Source organism: Phacochoerus africanus, chromosome 7 (assembly GCF_016906955.1).
Source record: "Phacochoerus africanus isolate WHEZ1 chromosome 7, ROS_Pafr_v1, whole genome shotgun sequence".
In the NCBI taxonomy this organism is placed as follows: Eukaryota; Metazoa; Chordata; class Mammalia; order Artiodactyla; family Suidae; genus Phacochoerus; species Phacochoerus africanus.
Window position 1 is genome coordinate 69,468,826 of NC_062550.1, and position 24,648 is coordinate 69,493,473.

The following is a 24,648-nucleotide window of genomic DNA, read 5'->3' on the forward strand; positions in this document are numbered from 1 at the left end:
GGTGCACAAGCAAGATGTTTGGAAAATCTCCAAATGGTCAAAGGTGGAGTTGCCGTTGTGGCTCAGCAAAAATGAACCTGATTAGTATCCATGAGGATGCAGGTTCGATCCCTGGCCTCACTCAGTGGTTAAGGACCCGGCCCCGTTGCCGTGAGCTGCGGTGTAGGTCACAGATGCGGCTAGGATCTGGTGTTGCTGTGGCTGTGGTGCAGGCCGGCAGCTACAGCTCTGATTCAACCCCTAGCCCCGAGAACCTCCATATGCCTCAGGTGCAGCCATACAAAGCAAAAAACTAAAAAAATTAAAAAGATGGCCAAAGTTCTGCTATGTTGGCCACTGATTCTCATTTGGAGAGTAATTCTGATCAAAATCAGTGGATCTGCTTCTGCCCAGGCTCTGGATAGTACCCAGGATTACTGAATCCTCTCTCTCTCTCTCTCTAAGAGAACTTAGCTACAAGGAGTTCACACGGGTAGGGTGATGTAGAAGAGACGCCTTCACTTTCTAAAAGTGTTTCTTACTAGAGCTTTAAGAAGTCTTCCCTGATCCCCAAGGGTTCAAGGGAGAAAGATGAGTGTCCCTTGCAGAGCTCTCTTCGGTGTCTTAAGAGCTGGGGTAGGAGCCAAAGAATCATCCCCAGAAAACAGCCTGAGCATGATTAAAGCTTCATTGGGCAAAGCATTTCATGACTAAAGAGTGCCCCCCCTCCCATTATTGCTCCTTCCAGACTGAACAGAAAGATGCACACGAGTAGGCTTGCTACTGGTCAACAGAACCTGGGGCTGGAGTTCCCATCGCGGTGCAGCAGAAATGAATCCGACTAGGAACCACGATGTTGTGGGTTTCATTCTGGCCTGGCTCAGCGGCTATAGCTCTGATTAGACCCCTAGCCTGGGAACTTCCATATGTCACAAAAAGACAAAAAAAAAAAAAAAAAAAGAGCCCGGGCCTGTCCCCTGGAGCTGAGTTCCTGCCGGGTCCTAACATCTGAGGATGGAGGTTGGGAAACCTCAGGCACAGTACGAAAGCCAGAGCCCTCCTGCAGGGAAGGGAATAAGGGCATGGCAGCCACAGATGAGGCCCCATCTCCTTGCTCTTTCTCAGCCATCCACGCCTGGCCGACCCTGGGGCTTAGCTATCAGCCTTTCACTACCTGCCAGGGTTCCCTCAGGGGCCTCCAGTAGCAGTTACTGGAGATGACAATAGCCCACTGCCCACCTTGCCCCATCCAGGGACCCTGCAGAATCTGCTTCCCTTTGAGTCCTAGGGCATGCAGGTGCCACTGCTGGTACTGCTGGTACCCAGCTAGCCACACCCATCCCATAGATCTTCCATCAATCAAACAGGCCTTGCAGTGGCCACCCTCTTCTGCCCCCTTAGGCTCTCTCGCCTGTTCCCTAAGCCATGCTGGGCAACTCCAGGAGTGCAGAGCTCTCGCCCAGTAGAGCAAAGCAAGGCTTGGCAGAAGCCCTGCCCAGGACCCAGCATCTGGCTCCAGTTGGGGAAGGGAAGCCCTCATCAGAGTGGCAGGACCCAGGCTTAGAAAGCAGAACTTCTGTCCTAGAGGTTCTTACATAACCCAGGGTCCCTCCCCTGCTCCCTGTGCCAATCTGTGACAACAGACTCCAGCAGGTAGAGAAGGGGCTCCACGAAGGTGGGCCTTTGGGAAGAAAGGGGTTCCACAGATTATGCTAGAGCTTTGTGCGACTCACAGATTCCTTTGCTTGCCACTGTCACTGTAACCCATATTCCTCGACAACAAAATTAGTTTTCCAGCAGTCTCTGTCAAAGGAATGTTTAAAAGCTTGGCAAATTTGTGACAACATGGACCTGGAGGACACTATAAAGTGAAAGAAGCCAGTCCTAGAAAGACAGGTGCTGTATGATCTCATTTATATGTGGAATCGAAAAATAGCCAAATTCACAAGAGTCAGAGAGTAGAATGGTGGTTGCCAGGGGATCTGGGAAGGGGGAAATGGGGAGATGATGGTGCAAGCGTGTCAAGTTTTACCTACACGGGATGAATAACTTCTGGGGCCCTCTTACACAGCCTCGTGCCTATTGCTAACAATTGCTTATCCTAAAACTTTCCTAAGAGGATAAACGTATGGTCTGTGTGCTAATAATAATAATAACAATAATAAATAATAGAGCAAGGAGTTCCCATTGTGGCCCAGTGGTAAGGAACCTGACTAGTATCCATGAGGACGTGGGTTCAGACTCGGGCCTCACTCCGTGGGTGAGGAATCCAGTGTTGCCGTGAGCTGTGGTGTGGTCCACAGATGTCACTGTGATCCTGCGTTGCCGGGGCTGTGGGGTAGGCCACCAGCTGCAGCTCCGATTCAAAGCCTTAGACTGGGAACTTGCATATGCCTCACACTTGGCCCGAGGAAAAAAAAAAAGCAAAAATAAAATAAATAAATAATAGGGCCAAAGGAAAGCTTGGGAGGTGCTGGAGGTGTCCTTGGCCTTGACGGTGGTGATGGTTTCCTGGGTTATCCTTCTCCTCAAACTCCTTAAGTTGTGTACATTTAATATGTACATGTCAATCATACCTCAATGAAGTGGCTTTAATAATTGGCAAAATCAATAGAAAAAGGACAGTGTTTTTTGAAAGGTAATCCTGAAAAAAAGTCTGCTTGCTTGTTTGCTTCGTGGAGAACCAGGGCAAAAAATTGGGGAGGGGGGAGCACACCCTGGAGGTTCCAGCAATGCTCAGGTAGCAGTCCCAAGAGTTCCCAACAGATATTATCTTTGGGATTCAGGAACAAGAATTAGAACTCTCAGGGATTTTCAGGAATTCTCCAAGTTCTAAGTTATTTAAGTATTTCTAAAATTATCCATACTCTTTCCTCATTACTGTGGATATCTAAAAAGTTGTATAATAAAGGAGAAAAAATTTTTTTCTTTTTGTGGCTGCACCTGTGGTCATGGAAATTCCAGGGCTAGGGGTCAAATCAGAGCTGCATCTGCAACCTGCACCACAGCCACAGCAACGCCGGATCCTTAATCCACTGGGCAAGGCCAGGGATGGAACTTGCATCCTCACAGAGACTACGTCGGGTTCTTAACCCGCTGAGCCACAATGGGAACTCCATAAAGAAGAAGTATTAAGTTTAATCATATTTATAAAAACTGCAGTCTATAGCACACATTGGAACACTGGAAAACACCAGCAAACATTACTGTGTATTATTGAAATAAGGTAACATTCAGATCATCTGGTGAGAGGTTCACTAGTTAACAGCACTAGTCAGAATCATACGTTGAAACTGCTAATTTCAGGATACATTTTGTTTCTAAAATGTGTTATTTCCTGGAACCCCATTGGTAAGATTTGTATAATGCATAAAAAGTGTATTGATAAATTAATAAAATGTATTTTTTTATTTGCAACAATTACCATTAGAGACAGGCAGGTCACAGATGTACCATATGGTTCTTGCTTAGAGATGACCAGCAGATTAGGCCATCCCTGCTTTCCTTTTTCGTGCTCCTGTGCTGGTTTCTGAAACTATCATCCTTAACCTTGGACTCTGTGTGTTAGCGTTTCCTGCTCTCACGTTCCCCTGGACTTCTCTGTCCCTTGCGAAGCTTTCATTCTCACAGGAGAATGATCAAGCCCTTTTCTGTTTTCCTAACTTTTCCACTGTTTTCTCTTGAAATTGGAAATTTGGAAAAACACAGAAATTTCCCAAGAAATGCTGGGGAATTCTCACATGGCAACACCAGTCAAGAGGCACTGTAGGCCCGGCAGGGAGGGGAAGCAGGGAGCTTGAAGTGGGGGGGGAGCAGCCGGGACCTGGGGACAGCAGACAGGCTCGGGACAAAGCACCTGTGAAAACAGGAAAGCATAAGCCCACTTTCTTCCATTTAGCCTTGGCTAGAAAGACGTATTGGAAACAGAAACCATCAGCCTTCTTTAGCAGTTAATGAAGAACCTTTACAGAATAAAGAAGATTGACAAGGTGCTTGGAAAACACGAGTCCTGACCCTGAGGACTTGCCGAGGAAGAAGGGAAATATTAGGGATATCGACACAACTGTTTACATCCGTGGAAGTTTGGACGGCACCTGTTTTTTATCTTGTGGTCACAAATTTGAGTTTCTGCCTCGGGCCTTTGTTAAGAAGGCCAAACGACACCTAGCAACATTGAGAGATGTGATTTTTATCCTTCCAAAGACAGTAGAAATCTTGAAATCTCTTGAGACAGGTTTACTCCTTGAAACTACACTTGTCAATGTTTGCAGTTAAAAACTATGTTCGTGGAGTTCCTGTCATGGCGCAGCAGAAACAAATCTGAGGGAAAATGAGGGTTTTTTTCAAAAATGAGGTTGCGGGTTCGATCCCTGGCCTCGATCAGTGGGTTAAGGATCCAGCGTGGCTGTGAGCTGTGGTGTAGGTTGCAGACACGGCTCAGATCTGGTGTTGCTGTGGCTGTGGTGTAGGCCGGTGGCTACAGCTCCTAGCCTGGGAACCTCCATGTGCCACAGGTGAGGCCCTAAAAAGACGAAGGAGGGGGGCAGGGGGAGGGGGAGGAGGAGGAGGAAAAGGAGAAGAAGAAGAAGAACTATGTTTGTTAAAATTAGGGAGTTCCCTAATGGTCTAGTGGTTAGGACTCAGCACTTTCAGCACTGCAACCTGGGTTCAATCCCTGGTCTGGGAACTGAGATCCCACATCAAGCCACTGCATTCTTCAAACAAACAAAAAAACAAAAAATTTAAAAAACAAAACTATATTTGTTAAAATGAGAACAAAAACTGGAGTTCCCCTTGTGGCTCATCAGCTTAAGAACCAGACTAGTATCCATGAGGATTCAGGTTCGATTCCTGGCCTCTCTCAGTGGGTTAAGGATCCAGCATTGCCGCGAGCTGTGGTGTAGGTTGTAGATGTGGCTCAGATCTGCTTTGCTGTGACTGCGGTGTAGGCCAGCAGCTACAGCTCTGATTCAGCCCCTAGCCTGGGAACCTCCATATGCTGTGGGTACAGCCCTACAAAGATGACAAACAAACAAAACAAAAAAAGCAACCATTGATGATTCTTGTCTGAAACAATTTTAATTATGGGGGTTGCCAAATAATTTTCTAATTTCATAATTCTTCACATATTATTAGTTAGTTTCCTACTATAAAGAGTTTTTCCTTTTCCACACTCATTCATTCATTCGTCCATCTGTCCATTTATCCACTCACTCATTGTTATGGACCCATGGATTATTTTATTCTATGGCTTATCATCTATATAATAAAACCATTGTTTAGTTTAATGCGCCACTAAACCCAATCCTAGATTTGGCCAGTAGGAGTCCCTGGAACCTGGCTGCTGCAGTCTGTGACCTGTCCCCATCATTCTTTGAGAAGTACTTTATATCCCAACATAGCAAAACGTTGCAGCTCCCAAGCCCGAGAATCAGTTATTTTTCCAGAGAGCCCTAATTCCTTTCACTGGAAAATATTTATAAGCCAAGATCTGGATGCTAGATACTGAGTGTGTGTGTATTCATTTAAAATTGCAAAGTATGATTGAGTTCACTTGGTTTTATTTGTACTCCACTTGGGGTTTCCCTTGATTCTTATTGGTTTTATGTATTTGTGCTTTAAGTATATGAAATATAACATAGTTCTAAAAATCTAAATTATAGGGAGTTCCCTGGTGGCTCAGTAGGTTAAGGATCTGGTGTCCTCACTGCTGTGTCTCAGTTCGCAGCTGTGGCTTGCGCTGGATCCCTGCCCAGGAACTTCTATATGCTGCAGGCACAGCCAAAAAAATAAAAAAGAAAAAGAAAAAGAAATAAAAAAATTAAAAGTTTAAATTATAGGGAAAAACATATATTCTGAGAAGTGTCACTCCCTTGCCATGCATCTTCCATCCTGTTCCTACACCCAGTCCTTCCCACCCTATTCCCAACCTGCACCACCCTCTGGTAACCAATCTCATTAGTTTCTAGCTTGTTGTTTCATTTTGCAGAAATGAACGGATATATATTTCCTCCTTATATCTTACCTAAAAAGCATGTACATTCGATGCTATTTTTTTCCCCCTTTTATGCCGGAAATCACTCCACAGCAGTTTCAAAAAATGGTCCTCATTCTTTTTACAGCTGCCTAGTGCCCCACGGGGTGGATGTACTTGACCACATTCTGATGTCTGAGCATGTGGTTTGCTTCCAACATTTCACAATTACAAGCCAGACCGCAAAGAATTATTTCATATATAAGGATTTTTTTTGTGTGTTTGGAGCTGTAAATTCCTAGGGGTGGAATTACTGGCACAAATAAGAAAGGCACTGATGGTATTTTTAGATATTACCACATAGTCCTCCAAAAGGATTGTACCAGTTTGCATCCCTTCCTATCAAAGTATGAGGCTGCCCATTTCCCACAGCCCTGCCAACCAATGTGCCATCACACGCCTTCATTTTCACCAAGTTAGGTGAAAATGACCTCAGGACAGTTTCGATTTGCATTTGACTGAGGTTAAACATTTTTTTCACCTGTTTAAGAATATTAAGCTAAACTGTGGTGTAGGTCACAGATGAGGTTCAGATCTGGCCTGTCTGTGGCTGTGGTATAGGCCATAGGACTTCCATATGCCACAGGTCCAGCCCTTAAAAGCAAAAAAAAAAAAAAAAAAGAATACTGTATCTTTGGAGTTCCCTTGTGGTACATCGAGTTAAGGATCTGGCATTGTCACTGCAGTGGACTGGGTGGCTGCTGTGGCATGGGTTTGATCCCTGCCTGGGAACTGCCACATGTTGCAGATGTGGCAAAAAAAATTTTTTTAATAAAAAAAATTTTTTAAAGATAAAAAAGAGGAGTTCCCATCATGGCTCAGTGGTTAGCAAATCCAACTAGGAACCATGAGGTTGCGGGTTCGATCCCTGGCCTTGCTCAGTGGGTTAAAGATCCAGCGTTGCCATGAGCTGTGGTGTATGTAGTTCACAGACATGGCTCAGATCCTGCGTTGCTGTGGCTCTGATGTAGGCCGGTGGCTACACCTCCGATTCGACCCCTAGCCTGGGAACCTCCATATGCAGCGGGAACAGCCCTAGAAAAGGCAAAAAGACCAAAAAAAAAAAAAGAATATTGGACATATACTTTTTTTTAAATTTGGCTATGAACTACATTTTTCCCTTCAATATACTGAGCATAAGCTAGAAATCATACATTTGTTTGTTTTTGTTTTGTTTTTCTTTTTAGGGCCACAACTGCAGAATATGGAAGTTCCTGGGCTAGGGGTTGAACTGGAGCTTCAGCTTTGGCCTACACCACAGCCACAGCAACATTGGATACTTAACCCACAGAGCGGGGCCAAACCCGTGTCCTTATGGGTACTAGTTGGGTTCTTAACCTCCTGAGCCACAACAGGAACTCCTAGAAGTTATACATTTGTTTAACCTGTTCCTTTTTTATTATTATTTTTATTTTTTAGGGCCATACCTGTGGCACATGGAGGTTCCCAGGCTAGGGGTCTAATTGGAGTTAGAGCTGCCAGCCTACACCACAGCCACAGCAACACCAGATCCAAGCCGTGTCTTTGACCTACACCACAACTCTCAGCTATGCCAGATCCTTAAGCCACTGAGCGGGGCCAGGGATCGAACCTGCAACCTCATGGGTCCTAGTCGGATTTATTTCCACTGCGCCACGATGGGAACTCCCTTCTTCTCCCAACTTAACGCCCACTCCCACCAATCTCCAAGACCTGGCCAAAACTGGCAACCCTTGACATTACATCCCCCTAACTCACCACCTACAGGAAAGGATGTAGCCAGTGGGCAGCAGAAAGGACCCCTGATTCAGCATTTGCCTACAATCCCTTCTTCGTGCCCCAGTAAGCAATGCCTCTCTGTTTCAAGCCTCGTTTTCCCCATAGTTTTCAGGGATTTAGAAGGAAACAGGTAATCAAATCTGTTAGATGCTCTAAGCTCCTTCGAGAAAGACCCAGAGGAACTTGGATTTTCCCACCTTCCTCACAGCCTGGGCAGAGCGGGGCTGGCTAGTCAGATGTCTTCTCCTCCCTCGGCCTCCGAATCCCTGGTATGGGAGAGAGGGAGTAACCCAAAGAAAACCGCTGGGGAGGGGGGGGTGAATGGAGGGATTTGTTTTTAAGATTACTTGTCTATTTGCTGCACGTTTCGGGAGAGTCCTGGCTGAAGTTGCAGTACACACACACACACACACACACACACACACACACACACTCTTTCTCTCCCCCTCCCCCAGCTGAGCAGCGTTGCATGTATAAGCCATTCCGGTGTCAAGAAGCCAGGCTCCCTGAGGCTCGCTGGACATTAGCTTGACCCCCAGTTTCGGACAGTATACTGTATTGTCCACACCTGGGCAGTGCAGGTCTGGAGGACAAGCAGGTAGCCATCTAGAGAGGCCTTCTTTATCTCCAGACATCGCTTGGTGGCTCTGTTTATGACGGCTCTTCCCTGGATGGGAAGAGAAAGAGGTAAGGTACCGAAAGCCCCTGGTGGTGCCTCACAACCCCAGCTCCCACCCTCCCGGCAATGCTCAGACGCGAGCCTGATGCTCTGGAGGAGAAACAGAGCCGAACACAGAGAGGGACCATCCAGGGCTTCCTCTCCTGGCCCCACAGCGAAGTCACCACTGAGCCAGGAGTAAGCAATGCTGTGCTGGGCTCCTAAGCGATCACCCACCTCTCCTGAGAGAGTCGCCTCGGGTCAGCACCTCCGGCAAGGGAGGATGCAGCTTGGAGTACCCTGGTCCTTGTCTACTCGACCCTCCTTTCCACGTCTTCACCCCTGAGCCCGTGAAACCCAGCAGGACCCCGCCTCCCTCCCTTGGCGAGGCTGTGCAGTAGGGCTGGAGCGGAGGCCCGTTCAGGAATCTCAGCCTATTTTCTCCACCTGTTTTCTCTGGGGGGCGGTTCCCACCTCCCCTGTTGTGAGCGTGTCACCAAGGGTTCCTACTGGGAACATTAAGGGCATTAAAGTCGAAGAGTTGGAAGTTCCCCTGTGGCACAGCTGGTTAAAGATCCAGCATTGTCACTGCTGTGGCATGGGTTCAATCTCTGGCCTGGGAACTTATATGTGATGCAGGTGCAGCAAAAAAAAAAAAAAAAAATCAAATTGTCAGGGTTAGATCCCTGCTCCACTATGAACAGAGAGTTTTGGGCAAGTTACCTAACTTCTTTAAATCTCCATTTCCTCACCTATAAAACGTGTCTAGAGTTATTATCGGGTAAACGTTGGGGTGAATATTTCTCGGGCTCTATGTCTGACATGCAAGATGTACAATAGAGCCTAGTTCTCCCCTGCCTCTCCCCATCCTAACAGGGACGAGGGAAGGAGGGCATCCTTCTCTGTGCTCCCTTGCGCCGCCTCCAAACCCCGACCCTCTCTGCTCCCCATCTGCTCATCTTGACCCTGTAGGTCATGCCCTCTGACCTGGTCCTGTCCGCTTCTCCTCGTTCTTCCCTCCCCACAGCCCTCTCCATCCCTTTGCAGGATCTACACTAGTGCCTGGGCAGAGTTCCCTTAACCCTCAGAGCTCACGGCATCCATTTGGATGTCAGATGAGAAGCCCACATCTCGCTGCCACCTCAATGACCCACTCCGTGTTTTCTCAATGCCAGCAGGGCCGCCACTTTACATCCAAATGCTCTGCTCCCTCTCTGACCCTCACCTGCCTGCCTCTCATCTCTGCCGATCACAAACTGCTCCCCCACCCCCAGTTTCACCTGCCCCCTGCCACACTGGACTCCCTCTACTGTCACTTCCCTACCTCCCTGGGTGCCCCCACCCAGCATCAGTCATCAGGACTGGCTCTGGTTCTTGAACTTCCCCCATCACTCCCCCGGCTCCTTTCTCTGGGCCCCTAACTCCAGGCCACAGAACACTTGTGGAAAGAGTCCACTTGACGGAGAACGCCTGGCCCCAAAGTAAGTGCCTAGAGCAGTCTGGCCTCAGAACTTGGCTTACTCCTTGGGGCTACTCTTCCAGGCCTGTTTAACACGCTTTATCCCTCCACCCAGCCCTTGAGGCTCCCTCCACTACATGCCTTGATTTTTCCCTTTGTCAAGAAGACTGCGCTTCCAGCCAACTGAGCCCCCTTCCAAATGCCATGAGCAATCTCAGGGTGCTGCTCGGGGTGGGGGTGGCCGTCTCAAAAGAGCTGCCCCGCCTCTATCTCTACTGTCAGCCTTGGGCTCGGAGCCCAGCCAGCCTCGATGCCGGAGAAACACTCTTCCTGTCTGACATCCTTCTCTGATTTCTCCCTCTTGGCAGATTCCCTTTCTACTGACTTTAAATATATCCAAATGTCCTGATGTTCAAGGCAGAAAAAAAGCTCCTTAAGTCTTCCATCCTTTTCCAACCAACATTCAGCCAATGTGTGGGTTGTGTCAACAAAGAAAATAGGACACAAACGGGGGGGGGGGGGGGGGGGGCAACGTGCCCTCAAACATCATTTTCACACCTGAAAGAACTGTGGTCCCAAGAGATGAGATGGCTATGGAAGGGTTAAGCGGCATGACCTGACCCAAACCTGACTTGAAATCAGGTCATGCAGCATGACTGACATGGTTTTCTCTCTCTTTCACTTTTGGAATTCTTGGCATGGTGATCATAAAAAGGGACCCAGCCTGGCCATCAGAGTGGTAGGCAAAATGTCCCCCAATGTCCTTCAGCATCAGAGCTCACACCAGCCAAAATCTGTAATTTTTTTTTTTTTTCTTTTTGGCCACACCATGGCATGCAGAAGTTCCAAGGCCAGGGATCGAACCTGAGCCACAGCAGTGACAACACTGAATCCTTAACCAGCTGCAAAATCTGTAGCCACAAGGGAACACCCCCAAATCTGTGTTCTGTCATCCATGTCAGCCTGCTGAGAAAGTGATTTTCCAAAATTCTCTTGGCAAGGAAACCTTCAGAATGTTTAGGATGTCATCATTATTTCTTTAGCATACGTAGTAGCTGTAATCCCCAGATTTAGGATAAAAAATAGATGTGAAGAGAATCAAACACAATAATTGCGAAAGATTCTGTTTATATTTACTATTGTAAAGTACTTGCTACGCTTGGGAGTTCCTGTTGTGGCGCAGCAGAAATAAATCTGACTAGTATCCATGAGGATGTGGGTTCCATCCCTGGCCCCGCTTAGTAGGTTAAGGATCCAGCATTGCCAGGAGTAGTGGTATAGATTGCAGACGTGGCTTGGAAGTGGCATTGCTGTGGCTATGGTGTAGGCTGGCAGCTGCAGCTCTGATTTGACCCCTAGCCTGGCAACTTCCATACACTGAGGGTACAGCCCTAAAAAGACAAAAAAAAAAGGAAGAAATTATTGCATTAAATTTATTCAATCTATAATGTTCAAGGGAATTCACTGACTGAATTATAAAATTCCCTATAAAGTTGATAAGAAGAGATTTTAAAAGTTCTTGCCACAAGGAAAAAAACTGTAATTATGTATGGTGGTGGATGATAACTAGACTTATCACGGTGACCATTTTGCAATAAACACAAAATTATGTATAGTATGTCGTGTACCCGAAACTAATAATATGTCAATTATATCTTAGTAAAAATAAATCTGAATAAATAAAATACTATAAATAACTTTATACTCATAAATTTGAGAAGTGGACCAATTCCTCAAAAACCATAAACCACCAAAACTCAGTCAAGATGAAATAATCTGATAGCCCTATACAATTAAAAAAGATTCGGGGAGTTCCCATCGTGGCACAGCAGAAACGAATCCAACTAGGAACCTTAAGGTTGCGGGTTTGAACCCTGGCCTCGCTCAGTGGGTTAAGGATCCAGCGTTGCCATGAGCTGTGGTGTAGGTCACAGACGTGGCTCTGATCTGGCATTGATATGGCTGTGGTGTAGGCTCTGATTAGACCCCTAGCCTGGGAACCTCCATATGCCATAGGTGCGGCCCTAGAAAAAAAAGCAGAAATAAAAAAATTCAACTGATAATTTAAAAGCTCCTGAGAAAGAAATATTTAGGACCATACAGTTTTCCTGAAGAACTAGAGCAAAAATGTAAAGATAGATTAGCACCAGTTTAAGGCAATCCCTTTCAGAAAATCCCTCTTCCAGAAATTGGTCTAATCTCCCCACTCATTTTATTCAACACATACTAACAATTCTAGCCAATGTACTAAAGCAAGAAAAACAAATAAAAGTCATACAGATGGAAAAAAATAAATGATTGTTAAAGCCTGCTAAGTTTTTTTTTTGTCTTTTTGTTGTTGTTATTGTTGTTGTTGCTATTTCTTGGGCCGCTCCCGCGGCATATGGAGGTTCCCAGGCTAGGGGTTGAATCGGAGCTGTAGCCACCGGCCTACGCCACAGCCACAGCAACGCGGGATCCGAGCCGCTTCTGCAACCTACACCACAGCTCACGGCAACGCCGGATCATCAACCCACTGAGCAAGGGCAGGGACCGAACCCGCAACCTCATGGTTCCTAGTCGGATTCGTTAACCACTGCGCCACGATGGGAACTCCAAAGCCTGCTAAGTTTATAGTGAAGTAATAATATTTCTAAACTGAACATAAAAGCTTAAAGAAAAACTTGGGTTATGCTTATAACTTTAATCATTTCAATATTTTTTTAAACCAAGGTAAACTTGTAATAATATTTCTTCACTCAAAAGATAACTTTAAGGGCATCTGAACATCGCATTTAGCACACTAGGCTTGCCAGAGGTTCAAACATGCTCTTCTTGGTGACTCCAATTGACAGATCTCACCACCTTGCCAGGCAGCCCGTTCTTTGGTAAGCCAGATTAAGCTGCTAGGCTGTTAAAAGGTCTTCCCCCTGCCCTTTATGGTTTTTTTTTTTTTGTCTTTTTGTCTTTTTGTTGTTGTTGTTGTTGTTGTTGCTATTTCTTGGGCTGCTCCCACGGCATATGGAGGTTCCCAGGCTAGGGATTGAATCGGAGCTATAGCCACTGGCCTACGCCAGAGCCACAGCAACGCGGGATCCGAACCATGTCTGCGACCTACACCACAGCTCACGGCAACACCGGATCGTTAACCCACTGAGCAAGGGCAGGGACCGAACCCGCAACCTCATGGTTCCTAGTCGGACTCGTTAACCACTGCGCCACGACGGGAACTCCCCTGCCCTTTATGTTAAACTCTGCTTCCTTGATCTCCAGCCACTGGTCTCAGTTCTTCACTTCTGCAGACACTGAACAAGTCTACCTCCTCTCACTCAGGAAGAGAGCATCATCTTTTCTCTGGGTTCACTTCTCCAGGCTCACACCTCCAGGTCCGCCAATCTTTCATTTGCTCTGTAGCCTTCAATGTGCTAAATGCTAGAGAGAAAAGACCAAGCAAGACCCAGGCCCTGCATCCCAGCTCACAGTCTAATGATGGAAAGAACCAAGCGAGGAGGCAATTAGAAGAAATCATGAGACAAGACCTATAAGAGGGGCCCTGAGAACACACAGAAGAATCACCCACCCTGGTCCTAGGGAGTCACAGATGACATCTCAGAGACAACCACCTCCAGGGCCTGAGGAACACTTTTTATTTGGCCCAGTGGAGACAGGGAAGGATCGGGAACAACATGTACTAAAGGGCCTAGGGACAGGGAGCATGGCCTTTCATAGAATTACATATAATTCCATATAGTTGGAGCTTAGAGTAGGAAGACAGAACTTACACTCCTCTGCCTTCAGAATGAGATTGTCTAGCTCAGAGAAACTTAATCCAGGATCCCCAAACCCTCGGAAATTATATGTAAAATTGTGCACATAGGTTGCCACCTATATGTTTTCCTGGAGACAGGCTATAGCTGGCAGCAGATTCGCCAAGCTTTAAGTTAGGAATTGCTGTCAGACTGTCCATGCGCCCCAACCTGCTCAGAAATAGTTCACAGACAAAGCATCACCTCCCTCCCTCAGGACATCACATTCTTGCCAAAGTGACTTAAGAATGCAGTGTTATCACATAGTATATTCATGTGTAGACTGTGGTTAACCAAGTCCCTCGTGCCTTTGTCATGTGACTTCTGCCAGAGTCTCTCCACCCTGTTCTAGTCCACTGATGGTGTTAAATCAGGGTGCTTTTTTTTTCTTTTTCTTTTTTTTTTTTTTTGGCCACATCTGCGGCATATGGCAGTTTCAGGGCTAGGGGTCATATCCGAGCCAGAGCTTCGTCTACACCACAGCTTGCACCAATGCCAGGTCCTTAACCCACTGAGCAAAGCCAGGGATCAAACCTGCATCCTTATGGATACTATGTCGAGTTCTTAACCCAATGAGCCACAACTGGGAAACTCCTACATCAGGGCTTTTACATCAGCTCCTGCCAAATTTCAGCCCAGGGCTCCAGACTCTCTGATTGTCATTAATCATAAGACTAGTACAAGCTAATATTATTAAGTGCTTCCCATGTGCCAGGCACCATGCTAAATGCTTTCCACATGTTATCTCACTTAATCCTCCCACTAGGCTCATAACCTAGATACTCTCTTCTCCATTTTAGAGATGAGGAAACTGAGTCTCAGAGAGAAGGAAATTGCTAAAGGTGACTGAACTAGGATTGGAAGATAAACTCTTAACTGCTTAGTAGCAACAGATTCCAAGATTTTTTTCCCCTTGGCCACTCCGCCTTGGTCAACAGACTCAGTAATTTTTTTTTTTTTTTTTGCCACACCCACCATATGCAGAAGTTCCCAGGTCAGGGACTTAAGCCGCCACAGCGACAAGGCCAGTGACAACACCAGCTCCTTAACCCACTTCGACACAAGAGAACTCCCAGACTCAGGAATTTTTGCCCAGTGTTTTATGCCCAGACTAGAAAAATGTCTGGTCTTTTCCCTACACACTACCACAAAATCCATCTTTCTAAAACACTGTCAGGGCAAAGGTGCACTTCTCAGACTACATTCAAAATTTCTATCTTTAAAAACAAAACCAAACATGGGACTCACTGGTTTAAAATCCCAATGTATGTACAGTCCATTTTCGACAGCCTTGGAACATGGCTCTAAAGTGGGCTTCTCCCCTTTGCCAGGGTCTGTCAGGCAGTTATCTTCAGTATCTGTCTCAGCAATCAGTGGTCCCACGTAGAACTCCCCAGTTAGGTGGTAGTAGACATTCTGAAAGAGGACAAAAGGATCTTCCATGGACACTAGAGGGAATGCCCTTGACTTCACAGAGGGCATAAAGACTGCGCTTGGGTCCCCTAGACACCCAGTCACCACTGGTAAGCACTGAACTTTCCCGGGTAACGAAGAGTCCCCTCTGCTCTCTTCCCCAGCCCCCAGCCCCAGCTGATTCTAGAAAGAGGACAGGGAGTTCCCACTGTGGTGCAGCGGAAACAAATCTGACTAGTATCCATGAGGATCCAGGTTCAATCCCTGGCTTTGCTCAGTGGGTCCAAGATCTGGCGTTGCTGTGGCTGTGGGGTAGGCTGTCAGCGGTAGCTCCGATTTGACAACAACCAGCCTGGGAACTTCCACATAGAGCAGATGTGGCAGTGTGGCCCTAAAAAAGAAGAAACCCCAGCTCTGGGCTTATTGTCAAGAAACTTAGCAAATTCTCAGTCTTTTACTGCCTTGCTCAGTGAGCTTGGGCAAATGGGATGTTTTCCTATCTGTTTTCTCATTTCTGAAATGGAAATGCTATCTCCCCTGCATACCTCAATACATTCTTATAAGGGCAAAATGAAAAACAACAGGATAGATGGAAAACGTCCCTGGGTACACCTTCCACGTGGTGCCAGATCTCTCCTATCCCGTGGAGGGACTTCCATTCAGCCTCTCTCTTCTCTAAGGCTCTGTTTCCTTCCCTATAGAAGAAGCCACAGGTGGTATCACCTGTCACCTTCCAGAACACACGAAGGCAGAGGGAGGATGGGAGAAAGGAAGGGACAGGAGGTGTTTTTCAATGATGATATTACTACGGAGAATCAATATGACAGTGCATAGCCTTTCTACCGTCCTCTCTGTACCTGAAATGGAATGACTTCTCAGCTGAACTTGGAAGTGCTTATTATAAGCCCAGGCTTGGGCTTCACCCTTGCCCATTACCCAGGGTGCTCAGCTCCTGCATCCCCATCATCTAACTCCAAGCCCAGATCAGCCAGGGGCTGAGCCACAGCAGACTCAACCTGTCAGGGCGGGGAAGGTTGTGGAAAATACCTGGGAACTGTATTGATGACAGCGATACATGATGGGGCTCTTGTCTGGACTAGCTCCCTGATCCAGGCAGACACTTTCATCCAATGGGTTTTTCATCTGAAGGGGCAAAACACACAGCAACGCTGTAGGGAAGAGGCAGAGAAGGAGGGTCCCCAAGGCTCCCAGGCTGTGCATTCTCCCCGTAATCTAAGGATGCCAGAGGAGCTCCTGTTGTGGCTCAGCAGATTAAGAACCTGACTAATATTCTTAAGGATGCCAGAAACAACCAGCCAAAGGGAGTAGGGGTCTGGGATCCTGGCAGCCAGTTTCTTGCACTAGACAAAGCCCGAAGTGAGGCTCTGTTGTGATGCCCACTTCCTAGGAACACCCACCCTGGAGAGATCTGGCACCACATGGGGACCATCACAGCACAGATGAAGAAGGGGTTCCTATGCCTGCATTCAGGTGGGCGAGGCCAAACACCCTGGCTGCCTAAGACACTGTGAGGGTCAGAGCGTGGGCTGCAGTCAGCAAAGTAAGGAACCAGAGGCAGAGAGAAGGAGGGAACTGGGGAGCAAGAGCTGAAACTGAGAGGGTTCAAGGGCAAAAAGCTGAGGAAGGATTTGGGAGAAGGAAGGGAATTGGGGAGGATGGGTTTTGGAAACCCTGGTCTGGATAGTCATGCGGTTTGGGTCTCACTGTCTTTTACAGCCAAACGTTTAAAATCTGAAATGCAATTTCATCAAACATACTCTCCCATAGCCCACGATGCTGTGGATTGGCTTCAGGACCGGATAGACATTTTTCAGATACCAATCAAAGGTTTTGCATTTCAGTTTCTCCCGGAGCGCCTTTCGGGAAGAAATGTCTCCAATATCGATTCCAGAGTTCTGCAAAGAGAACACGGAGCCCATCTGTCCCTCGTTAACACCCTCGACTCCACCAAAGGGTATGGGTGATGCATGGGGGAGCTGAGTACCTTCCTGATTCCCTATAAGATAACCTTGATAATTTACAGTTTTCCAGGGAAAGTGGAGGAGGCTCGACCCCCAGGAATTTCTGGTTTCAAAGGCACTGGCAAGGCCTGCATGGTGGGGTTTGAATCTCATCATTGGCAAGCTGCTCTAGACCACTCCTGTCTGAGAGAATATTCACAGCAAGATACAACTCCAGATGGCCAGAAAAGGCTTTCAGAGGAACATTCTTACAGCAGGCTTTGGAGGCTCAAGGAGATTTTCTAGATGTGATATCTGTGGGGAGTCAAAGAGGAAGAAGCCTTGAGCTCCGAGCCACAGCTTGGGAACAGAAGATGGCCTATCACACAAGCCTCAAGGACAAGGACAAATGATGTGGCCTTGGCCGAGAAGGTCACTGTCGTTCGCGTGAATCCAACAGGATTACAGTGCCTGCTCCCACCAACCCACACTCCACCCACCATGTTTGCGTCCTCCTAAGAAGACAGTGAATTCATGTCCAACCCCACCCCACAAGGAATCCCCCAGTAGAGATGATGGGTGAAGGACGTGGAATCTAGAAGTTTCCTTGGTTTGAATCCTATCTCTGCTCTTACTATCTTATTACCTTAAACAACTTCCTTTCAATTCTCTGCGCTTCAGTTTCTTCATCTGTAAACTTAGAACAGTAAAATAAACCGGGAGTTCCCATTGTGGCTCAGGGGGTTAAGAACCCAACATGGTATCCACGAGGAGGCAGGTTTGATCCCTGGCTTCCCTCAGTAGGTTAAAGATCTGGCTTTGCCACAAACCTTGGTGTGGGTCTCAAATGCAACTTGGATCCCGCGTTGCCGTGGCTGTGGTGGAGGCCGGCAGCTACAGCTCCATTTCAACCCCTAGCCTGGGAACTTCCACTTGCTGCAGGTGCGGCCCTAAAAAGGGAAAAGAAAGAAAGAATATAAAATAAACCCAACATCAGAGGTACGTTGTGATGACTCACCAGTGCCTGGACTTACTACTAGTGCTCAGCACGCAAACATTAACGTTGGGACTGGACTTCACTGCTTTCCGGCTTGGGGTGGCACGTCTGCTCTGTCTCTTCCCATTTCCCACCATAACCACAGCCACCTCCTCCTCCTCCATCCCTGTCGCTTCTGCCCAGTGCTGAGTCCAACCTGGAGAGGTATGTTCCAGGCCATGTAGACCATGTCTTTGTGCTCATCCATCCAGATTTCGGCCACTCGCAGGGCGTTACGCATCAAGGGAAGACTCAGGTCCAAGGCATAGGGCTTGTGGTGTCTCTCCAGGTGGGCCACCCGGGAGCAGGGCAAGACCTCTATTCTGCCTCCGCACTGCCACACCTGCAAGAAAAGGAAGTCTCCTGGGCAGGCTGGACCCCGTGGCCAATAAGGGAGAGGCCTGTTGACTCAGAGACCACATCTTGGAACTACTTTTAAAGGAGAGTAAATTCAGAGTTCCTGTTGTGGCTCAGGGGTTAACGAATCCGACTAGGAACCATGAGGTTTCGGGTTCGATACCTGGCCTCTCGAAGTGGGTTAAGGATCTGGTGTTGCCATGAGCTGTGGTGTAGGTCGAAGATGCGGCTCAGATCCCACGTTACGGTGGTTGTGGTATAGACTGGAGGCTACGGCTCTGAAGCAACCTCTAGCCTGGGAACCTCCATATGCTGCGGGTGCAGCCCTAAAAAGACAAAAATAAATAAATAAATAATAAAAAGTGTAAATTCAATCCTCCTCCTCTCCCATCTCTGTTTGCCTCCTAACCTATTCATGTAAAACAATCTTCCTGGAGTTCCCGTCATGGCTCAGAGGAAACGAATCTGACCAGGATCCATGAGGGCACTGGTTTGATCCCTAGCCTCGCTCAGTGGGTCAAGGATCCGGCATTGCTGTGAGCTGTGGTGTAGGTCAGCAGCTGTAGCTCTGATTTGACCCCTGGAAAACTCTATGTGCTGTGGGTGCAGGCCTAAAAAGACGAAATAAAATAAAATAAAATAAAGTAAAATAAAATAAAACAAAATAAAACAAAACAATCTTCCTTACGGTGTCCCCTGGTGGTGCCAAGGGTTAAAGATCGGGTACTGTCACTGTAGTGGCACAAAGGACAACACACACCATGGGGGCTGCCGGGAAGACCAAAGGACATGGCATCATCTAAGATTTTTAACTTGGGGCCCATCTTTCCTTCCATCCTCCTCCTCCCTTTCTCCTCATTAGCTCCCACCATCAAGTGGAGGTTACCTCTAATTTGTTTTCAGATTTTATTGCCTGTAGCCAAACAGTTTTAAAAAAATCCAAATCCTTCACATTTCCTAAAGGAGTTTTCCAACCCACAGGAATTTAAGGGAGAAAAAATTAACTGGTGGCACAAGAAACATTAAATTCGAGTCAAAAGATAAAAGTCAGCATAGTCCCCGAGGAAGCGATGTTGACTCCGATCCTTGACCGACAGTTTTCAGATTGACCCCCGACCTATTCCCACTTGCCAAATGCCCGCTCCTTCATCGCCTTCTCCCCTCTCCCTCCCTCCCCTCCCTCTCCGTCTCCCTCTGAGTCACACACACACAGGGACGTGATGCTTCTGCTTCTGGTAACAATGGTTTACTTTGCGCCACTGACCGTGCTGATGTTTCTCATGAATTTAACCCTCATCGTGTAACTATGCTTATTATCCCCGTTAAAGTAACGTGCCCACATTCACCAGCTAGTCAATGCCAGAGATGGATTCTGACCCCAGATGGTGTTCATCCCTGGCACATGGCCAGTAATATCAAGATGCTGGACCAGAGCTGGTTTTCCTTTCTCTCCCTTTGGCCCTCCTTATACACATCCAGGGAAACATCACGGCCGTGGCCTCTAGGTGTCAGACTAAAACACCCCATGCAGCTCTAATGTTCTCCGAGGTCTGTTACTAGAGAAACACAGATCCTCACAAGTGCTTAGAGGTTTGAAAAGGCACATGGCCGCAGGAACCTGGATATGCGTGAAATTGCTTGATCAAGAAAAGGAAAAGTGGAGCTCCTGTCGTGGCTCAGCAGTTAACGATCTCAACTTGTATCCAGGAGGACACGGGTTCGATCCTTGGCCTCAGTGGGTTAAGGATCCGGCATTGCAGTGAGCTGTGGTGTAGGTCACAGATGCGGCTCAGTTCTGGCATGGCTGTGGTTGTGGCATAGGCCAGTAGCAACAGCTCCAATTAGACCCCTAGCCTGGGAACTTCCATATGCCACAGATGTGGCCCTAACAAGACAAAAAGAAACAAAAGAAAAACAAAAAGATTCCGTCTTCCTTAAGCTGGTGTTATTTTGGCCTCTAACACAGAAGCCAAACAAGGATTCCAATTAATATCTTTATAAACCATTTAAAATTAATTATTGCACTTAGGGGAGTTCCCATGATGGTGAAGCGGAAACAAATCTGACTAGGAACCATGAGGTTGCAGGTTTGATCTCTGGCCTCGTTCAGTGGGTTAAGGATCCGTCGTTGCTGTGGCTGTGGTGTAGGCCGGCAGCTATAGCTCTGATTAGACCCCTGGCCTGGGAACCTCCATATGCTATGCGTGTGGCCCTAAAAAGATAAAAGATTAAAAAAAAATTAAATTAAATTAAATTAATTATTGCATTTGAACGCCCCATCACCCTTAGGAGGAGATGATACATGGTTGCTTCTCTTCACTTCACAAGCAGGAAAATGGATCTTGATAATAAATAATAATAATACTTTTATTAATAATAATAATAATTTTCTCTGCCAAAGAATTCTTGTGAGAGGGACTCCATGTTTATTTGTTCACATGCAAGTGCGGAGTCCTCGCTGGGTCCTAACTGGTTACTACCTACGGCTGTAGGTTCATCAGTCTCCATTGAAAAGAAGAGGAAGGCAGCAGGTTGGAAAAAGCTTTGGAAAGGACATTATCTTTTTCCTCCAAAGTCCACAATGGGCCAGAGGGCCCCTGGTCTCGAGCACAGAATTTTGGAGTTTGAAGAAGGAAAAAGAGCCATTTTATAGACATTCAGTGCACAGAGAATTAGCCGAGCCAAGGTCCAATATTTTTCACAGTGCTGTGTTGCTCCTGACATCCTTCGTACTATTTTTATCATGAACCATTTACTGAATGTAAGCCACCTGTCACCCACCATGCTTTAACCCACTTTTCTGGGCTGGGGATTGAACCTGCATCCTGGAACTGCAGAGACGCTGCTGATCCCATTGTGCCACAGTGGGAACTCCACCAAATTTTATTTTATTTTTATATTTTTCTTTTTTGGCCACATCCACGGCATATGGAAGTTCTGGGCCAGGGATGGAATCCCATCCTCAGCTGCAACCTACGACAGACACTTTAAGGCACTGCACCGGGCCGGAGAATGAAACAGAGCCGCCACAGAGACAAGCCAGATCATTAACACACGGCACCACAGTGGGAACTCCCTATTAGCCCCAATTCTTTTTTTTTTTTTTTGTCTTTTTAGGGCCACACCCACAGCCAATAGCAGTTCCCAGACAAGGGGTTGGATCAGAGCTATAGCCACTGGCCTACACCACAGCCACAGCACAGCAATGCCAGATGGGAGCCGCATCTTCAACCTACACCACAGTTCATGGCAATGCCAGATCCTTAACCCACTGAGTGAGTCCAGGGATCGAACCCGCATCCTCATGGTTCCTAGTCGGATTCATTTTTGCTGAGCCATGACAAGAACTCCCCTTTGACTGGTCTTTTCGAGAGCTGTCTGTCCCAATGTGGGCTTATCTCAGGAGATGCTTGGACAATGCCTGGAGTCCTCAGGGAAACAGGGACACCATCTCCCCACCCACGTCTCCCAGAGTATACAGACCTCTACCAGAAAGCTCCAGAAGTTTTCATAGCCCACCCCTAGTGACCTGGAAACACAAGAATGTGTCCACCTCTTGAGAGGGCCAATAATATCCAGGCTTGTTGCAGGATTCCAGAGATCCTACTACCTCCCTATTATTTTCCCCTTCCGCTTGTCCCATAATGAGAATGGAAATGTACCCACCCTCAGGCTCAGCTCCACGTTCTCGCCTCCGTAGGTCACCATCCCTCCATCCAGGGATCCAATCTCTTCCAAGAAGAGCCTGTTGGCCGCCAGGATGCCCATGATGGAAGGGCTCCTACAGAGCACACAGTGAGAGTTACCAGTCCCTTGACGAGGAATAACTGGGTTGGGATGAAGGTGAGGGGTAGGGAGCCCAGTGATGGTTTGGCCTTTGAAACTCGATCGACCCAAGCTTTTCCTTATCCTAAAAGCTTTCTCCAAGCCCTCAGGCTGAACTAAGTACCTGGAGTCTCCCCTCACCCCCTGTGCTGTCACAACCCTTCTCAAATGATGCTGGAGTGACATCTTCTTCATCTTGGTATCGATCCCTGCTTCATAGCCTGACAAATGTTTAATGTGGCCCAAATGTTTTTGAAAACATCATATATTTTCCTTTGTTTTTCGAAATCCCCTAAATGGCCCAAAGTATCCATAATGTCTTAGCTAAGATCAGCTTTTTTTCCCCCTCCATCCCCCATCCTTCGCCCTGTGTCCTCCACTTCCCCCACCCCACCCCCATTCCTACCACCAAAGGCAAACCAAGCCCAGCCCCCCATCCATTCCTGACTTCCCAGGGGCTGAGCAGTTTCCCTGAGTCCACTCGGACTTACTTCACAGGAGCAGTGACGTCGTGCAGATCAACCCAGGCCTTTGGCAATGAATCATATTGGCACCACAATTCCCAGTTAAACCCGTCAACTGCCAGGGCATACTTTTCCAGTTCCAAGGTGTCAAAATGAATTTTGTCGAACACAGGTGACACAATCACAGTGCGATCTTGCTGAATTCGAGCCAAGATGGGCTCTGCCCTAGAGGAAGAGTGAATAACAACAGAAGCAAGCAGACAAAGCTGCTGCAAGCACCCTCTTCATTCGGGCTGTGCTGGTGATGAGCGAACTCTCCAGAATGCAGAGAATCTGCAGCTTTCTGGAGAGCTGGGGCTACTAGCTGCTGGCCCATGTCGAGAGCAGATCTGTAGCTGGTACCCAAATACCACCCCCAAGCTGGTGTGAACAGGACCATCAGTATCCGCCTGAATTTCCATGATCTTTTGGGTCCCCCTGCTTCCAAAAGGATGTCTCTTTACTATCTGACTCTGCGCATTCTCCAGAGAAAACATCTAGCTCTCTGTGTGTTTGGTAACTTCATGGGGAAAAAACCTTAGGGATGACCAAAAGATCACCGCTTCCTTTTACAGATAAGGATACAGATGTCTAGTTTGGTGACATGACTCATTCAAAGTCAAAGTATTTGGCAAAGTCAAGGTCAGGATCCAATTGTCAAAGCTCCAAGCCTAGGGAGTTCCCCTAGTGGCTCAGCAAAAATGAATCTGATTAGTAACCATGAGATTTCTAGTGGCTCAGCAGAAATGAATCTGATTAGTAACCATGAGGTTTCGCATTCGATCCCTGATCTTGCTCAGTGTGTAAAGGATCACTTTGAGCTGTGGTGCAGGCCGGTGCCTACAGCTCCAATTGGACCCCTGGTCTGGGAACTTCCATACACAGTGGCTGCAGCCCTGAAAAAAAAAAAAAAGTTTAAAAAACTTTCAAGCCTATTGGACACTAGACTACTTTCAGCCAACCAAAATCCTGGGGGGAAAAGCATCCTGTCTTTGGAGCTTCTGGTTGTTTAAGATCTGTCCATCCTCCGTACTTTCACAATATCCTATGATGTAGTCTTTATGTGTACAGTATCTCCTCTCCCCCCCTTTCCCAAAAGAAGTCCCCTGGACACCCACCATCCCACGTTCACTTCCACATGAGCATCCAAGACGGCAACGATATCGGCTGTGGCCGCTTCCCTGCCAGTGTTTCGAGCTGCAGCAAGACCTTTTCTCTCGGCATGCCGTATTATCTTCAGGAGTCCTGGAGACTTCTGGTTGTAAAGCTTAATCTTCTCATCCAAGTGTGCCTTTAACTCTTCTGCCAACCAAATGTGCACTTTCAGAAATTCTGAATGCAATCATCAAGGTGGTGCATACATTTGATGCGATTATATAGCAGGGGTTAGACTGCCTCTAGCTTAAGATGGGCAATTCTACAGCCTTGACTGAGAAAACAGGCAGTGTTTCCCCTGCACCTATGTCTCCTCTCTGTTCTGTACTCAGAATTAATGTTACCTTTCCTAACCTCCTTTCCTTTGAAGTTCAACTGTACCAGAATAATATCACTGCTTAATAGGTACCAGGCACTGTTACACGTAATTTATACATGTTGAGAAATTCCTACAAGGAAGAGTGGGACAGACTTGGCCCAACTAAGGTAGAGATGCTGATGGATAGATAAGAGCCTGAAACATCTTCTCTACATAGAAGGTCTCAAGATTCTCTGGGAAGTGCAAAGACAAATGAAATTACTTTGTCTTGTTTTAGATATCCCTACTTGACCTACTCAGGGACCATCTAGGACAGAAACCCCAGACTAACCTCCTTGCCAGCTTCTAGCTTCTAAAGTTATCCCCCAAATTATGCAAACAAAATTGGCTATTCTCATATTGTTTA

General features: G+C 47.1%; 1 protein-coding gene across 2 annotated transcripts in view; it reads right to left on the minus strand.

Moving 5' to 3' along the window:
- Positions 1 to 7,618: 7,618 nt before the first annotated feature.
- Positions 7,619 to 24,648, minus strand: part of GALNT8 (polypeptide N-acetylgalactosaminyltransferase 8) — a 37,617-nt gene continuing 20,587 nt past the window's right edge. The window contains exons 4-11 of one of the 2 annotated variants that reach the window (XM_047787780.1): positions 23,887 to 24,070; positions 22,757 to 22,954; positions 22,107 to 22,221; positions 18,241 to 18,426; positions 16,865 to 17,002; positions 16,134 to 16,229; positions 14,922 to 15,089; positions 7,619 to 8,438 (exon numbers count right to left, since the gene is read on the minus strand). In XM_047787780.1, the coding sequence (XP_047643736.1) occupies positions 8,295 to 8,438; positions 14,922 to 15,089; positions 16,134 to 16,229; positions 16,865 to 17,002; positions 18,241 to 18,426; positions 22,107 to 22,221; positions 22,757 to 22,954; positions 23,887 to 24,070 (1,229 nt within the window). In that variant the 3' untranslated portion in view covers positions 7,619 to 8,294. Of the gene's footprint in view, positions 8,439 to 14,921; positions 15,090 to 15,445; positions 15,782 to 16,133; positions 16,230 to 16,864; positions 17,003 to 18,240; positions 18,427 to 22,106; positions 22,222 to 22,756; positions 22,955 to 23,886; positions 24,071 to 24,648 lie in introns of those variants that run through there. The other variant, XM_047787781.1, reaches the window with a different exon arrangement.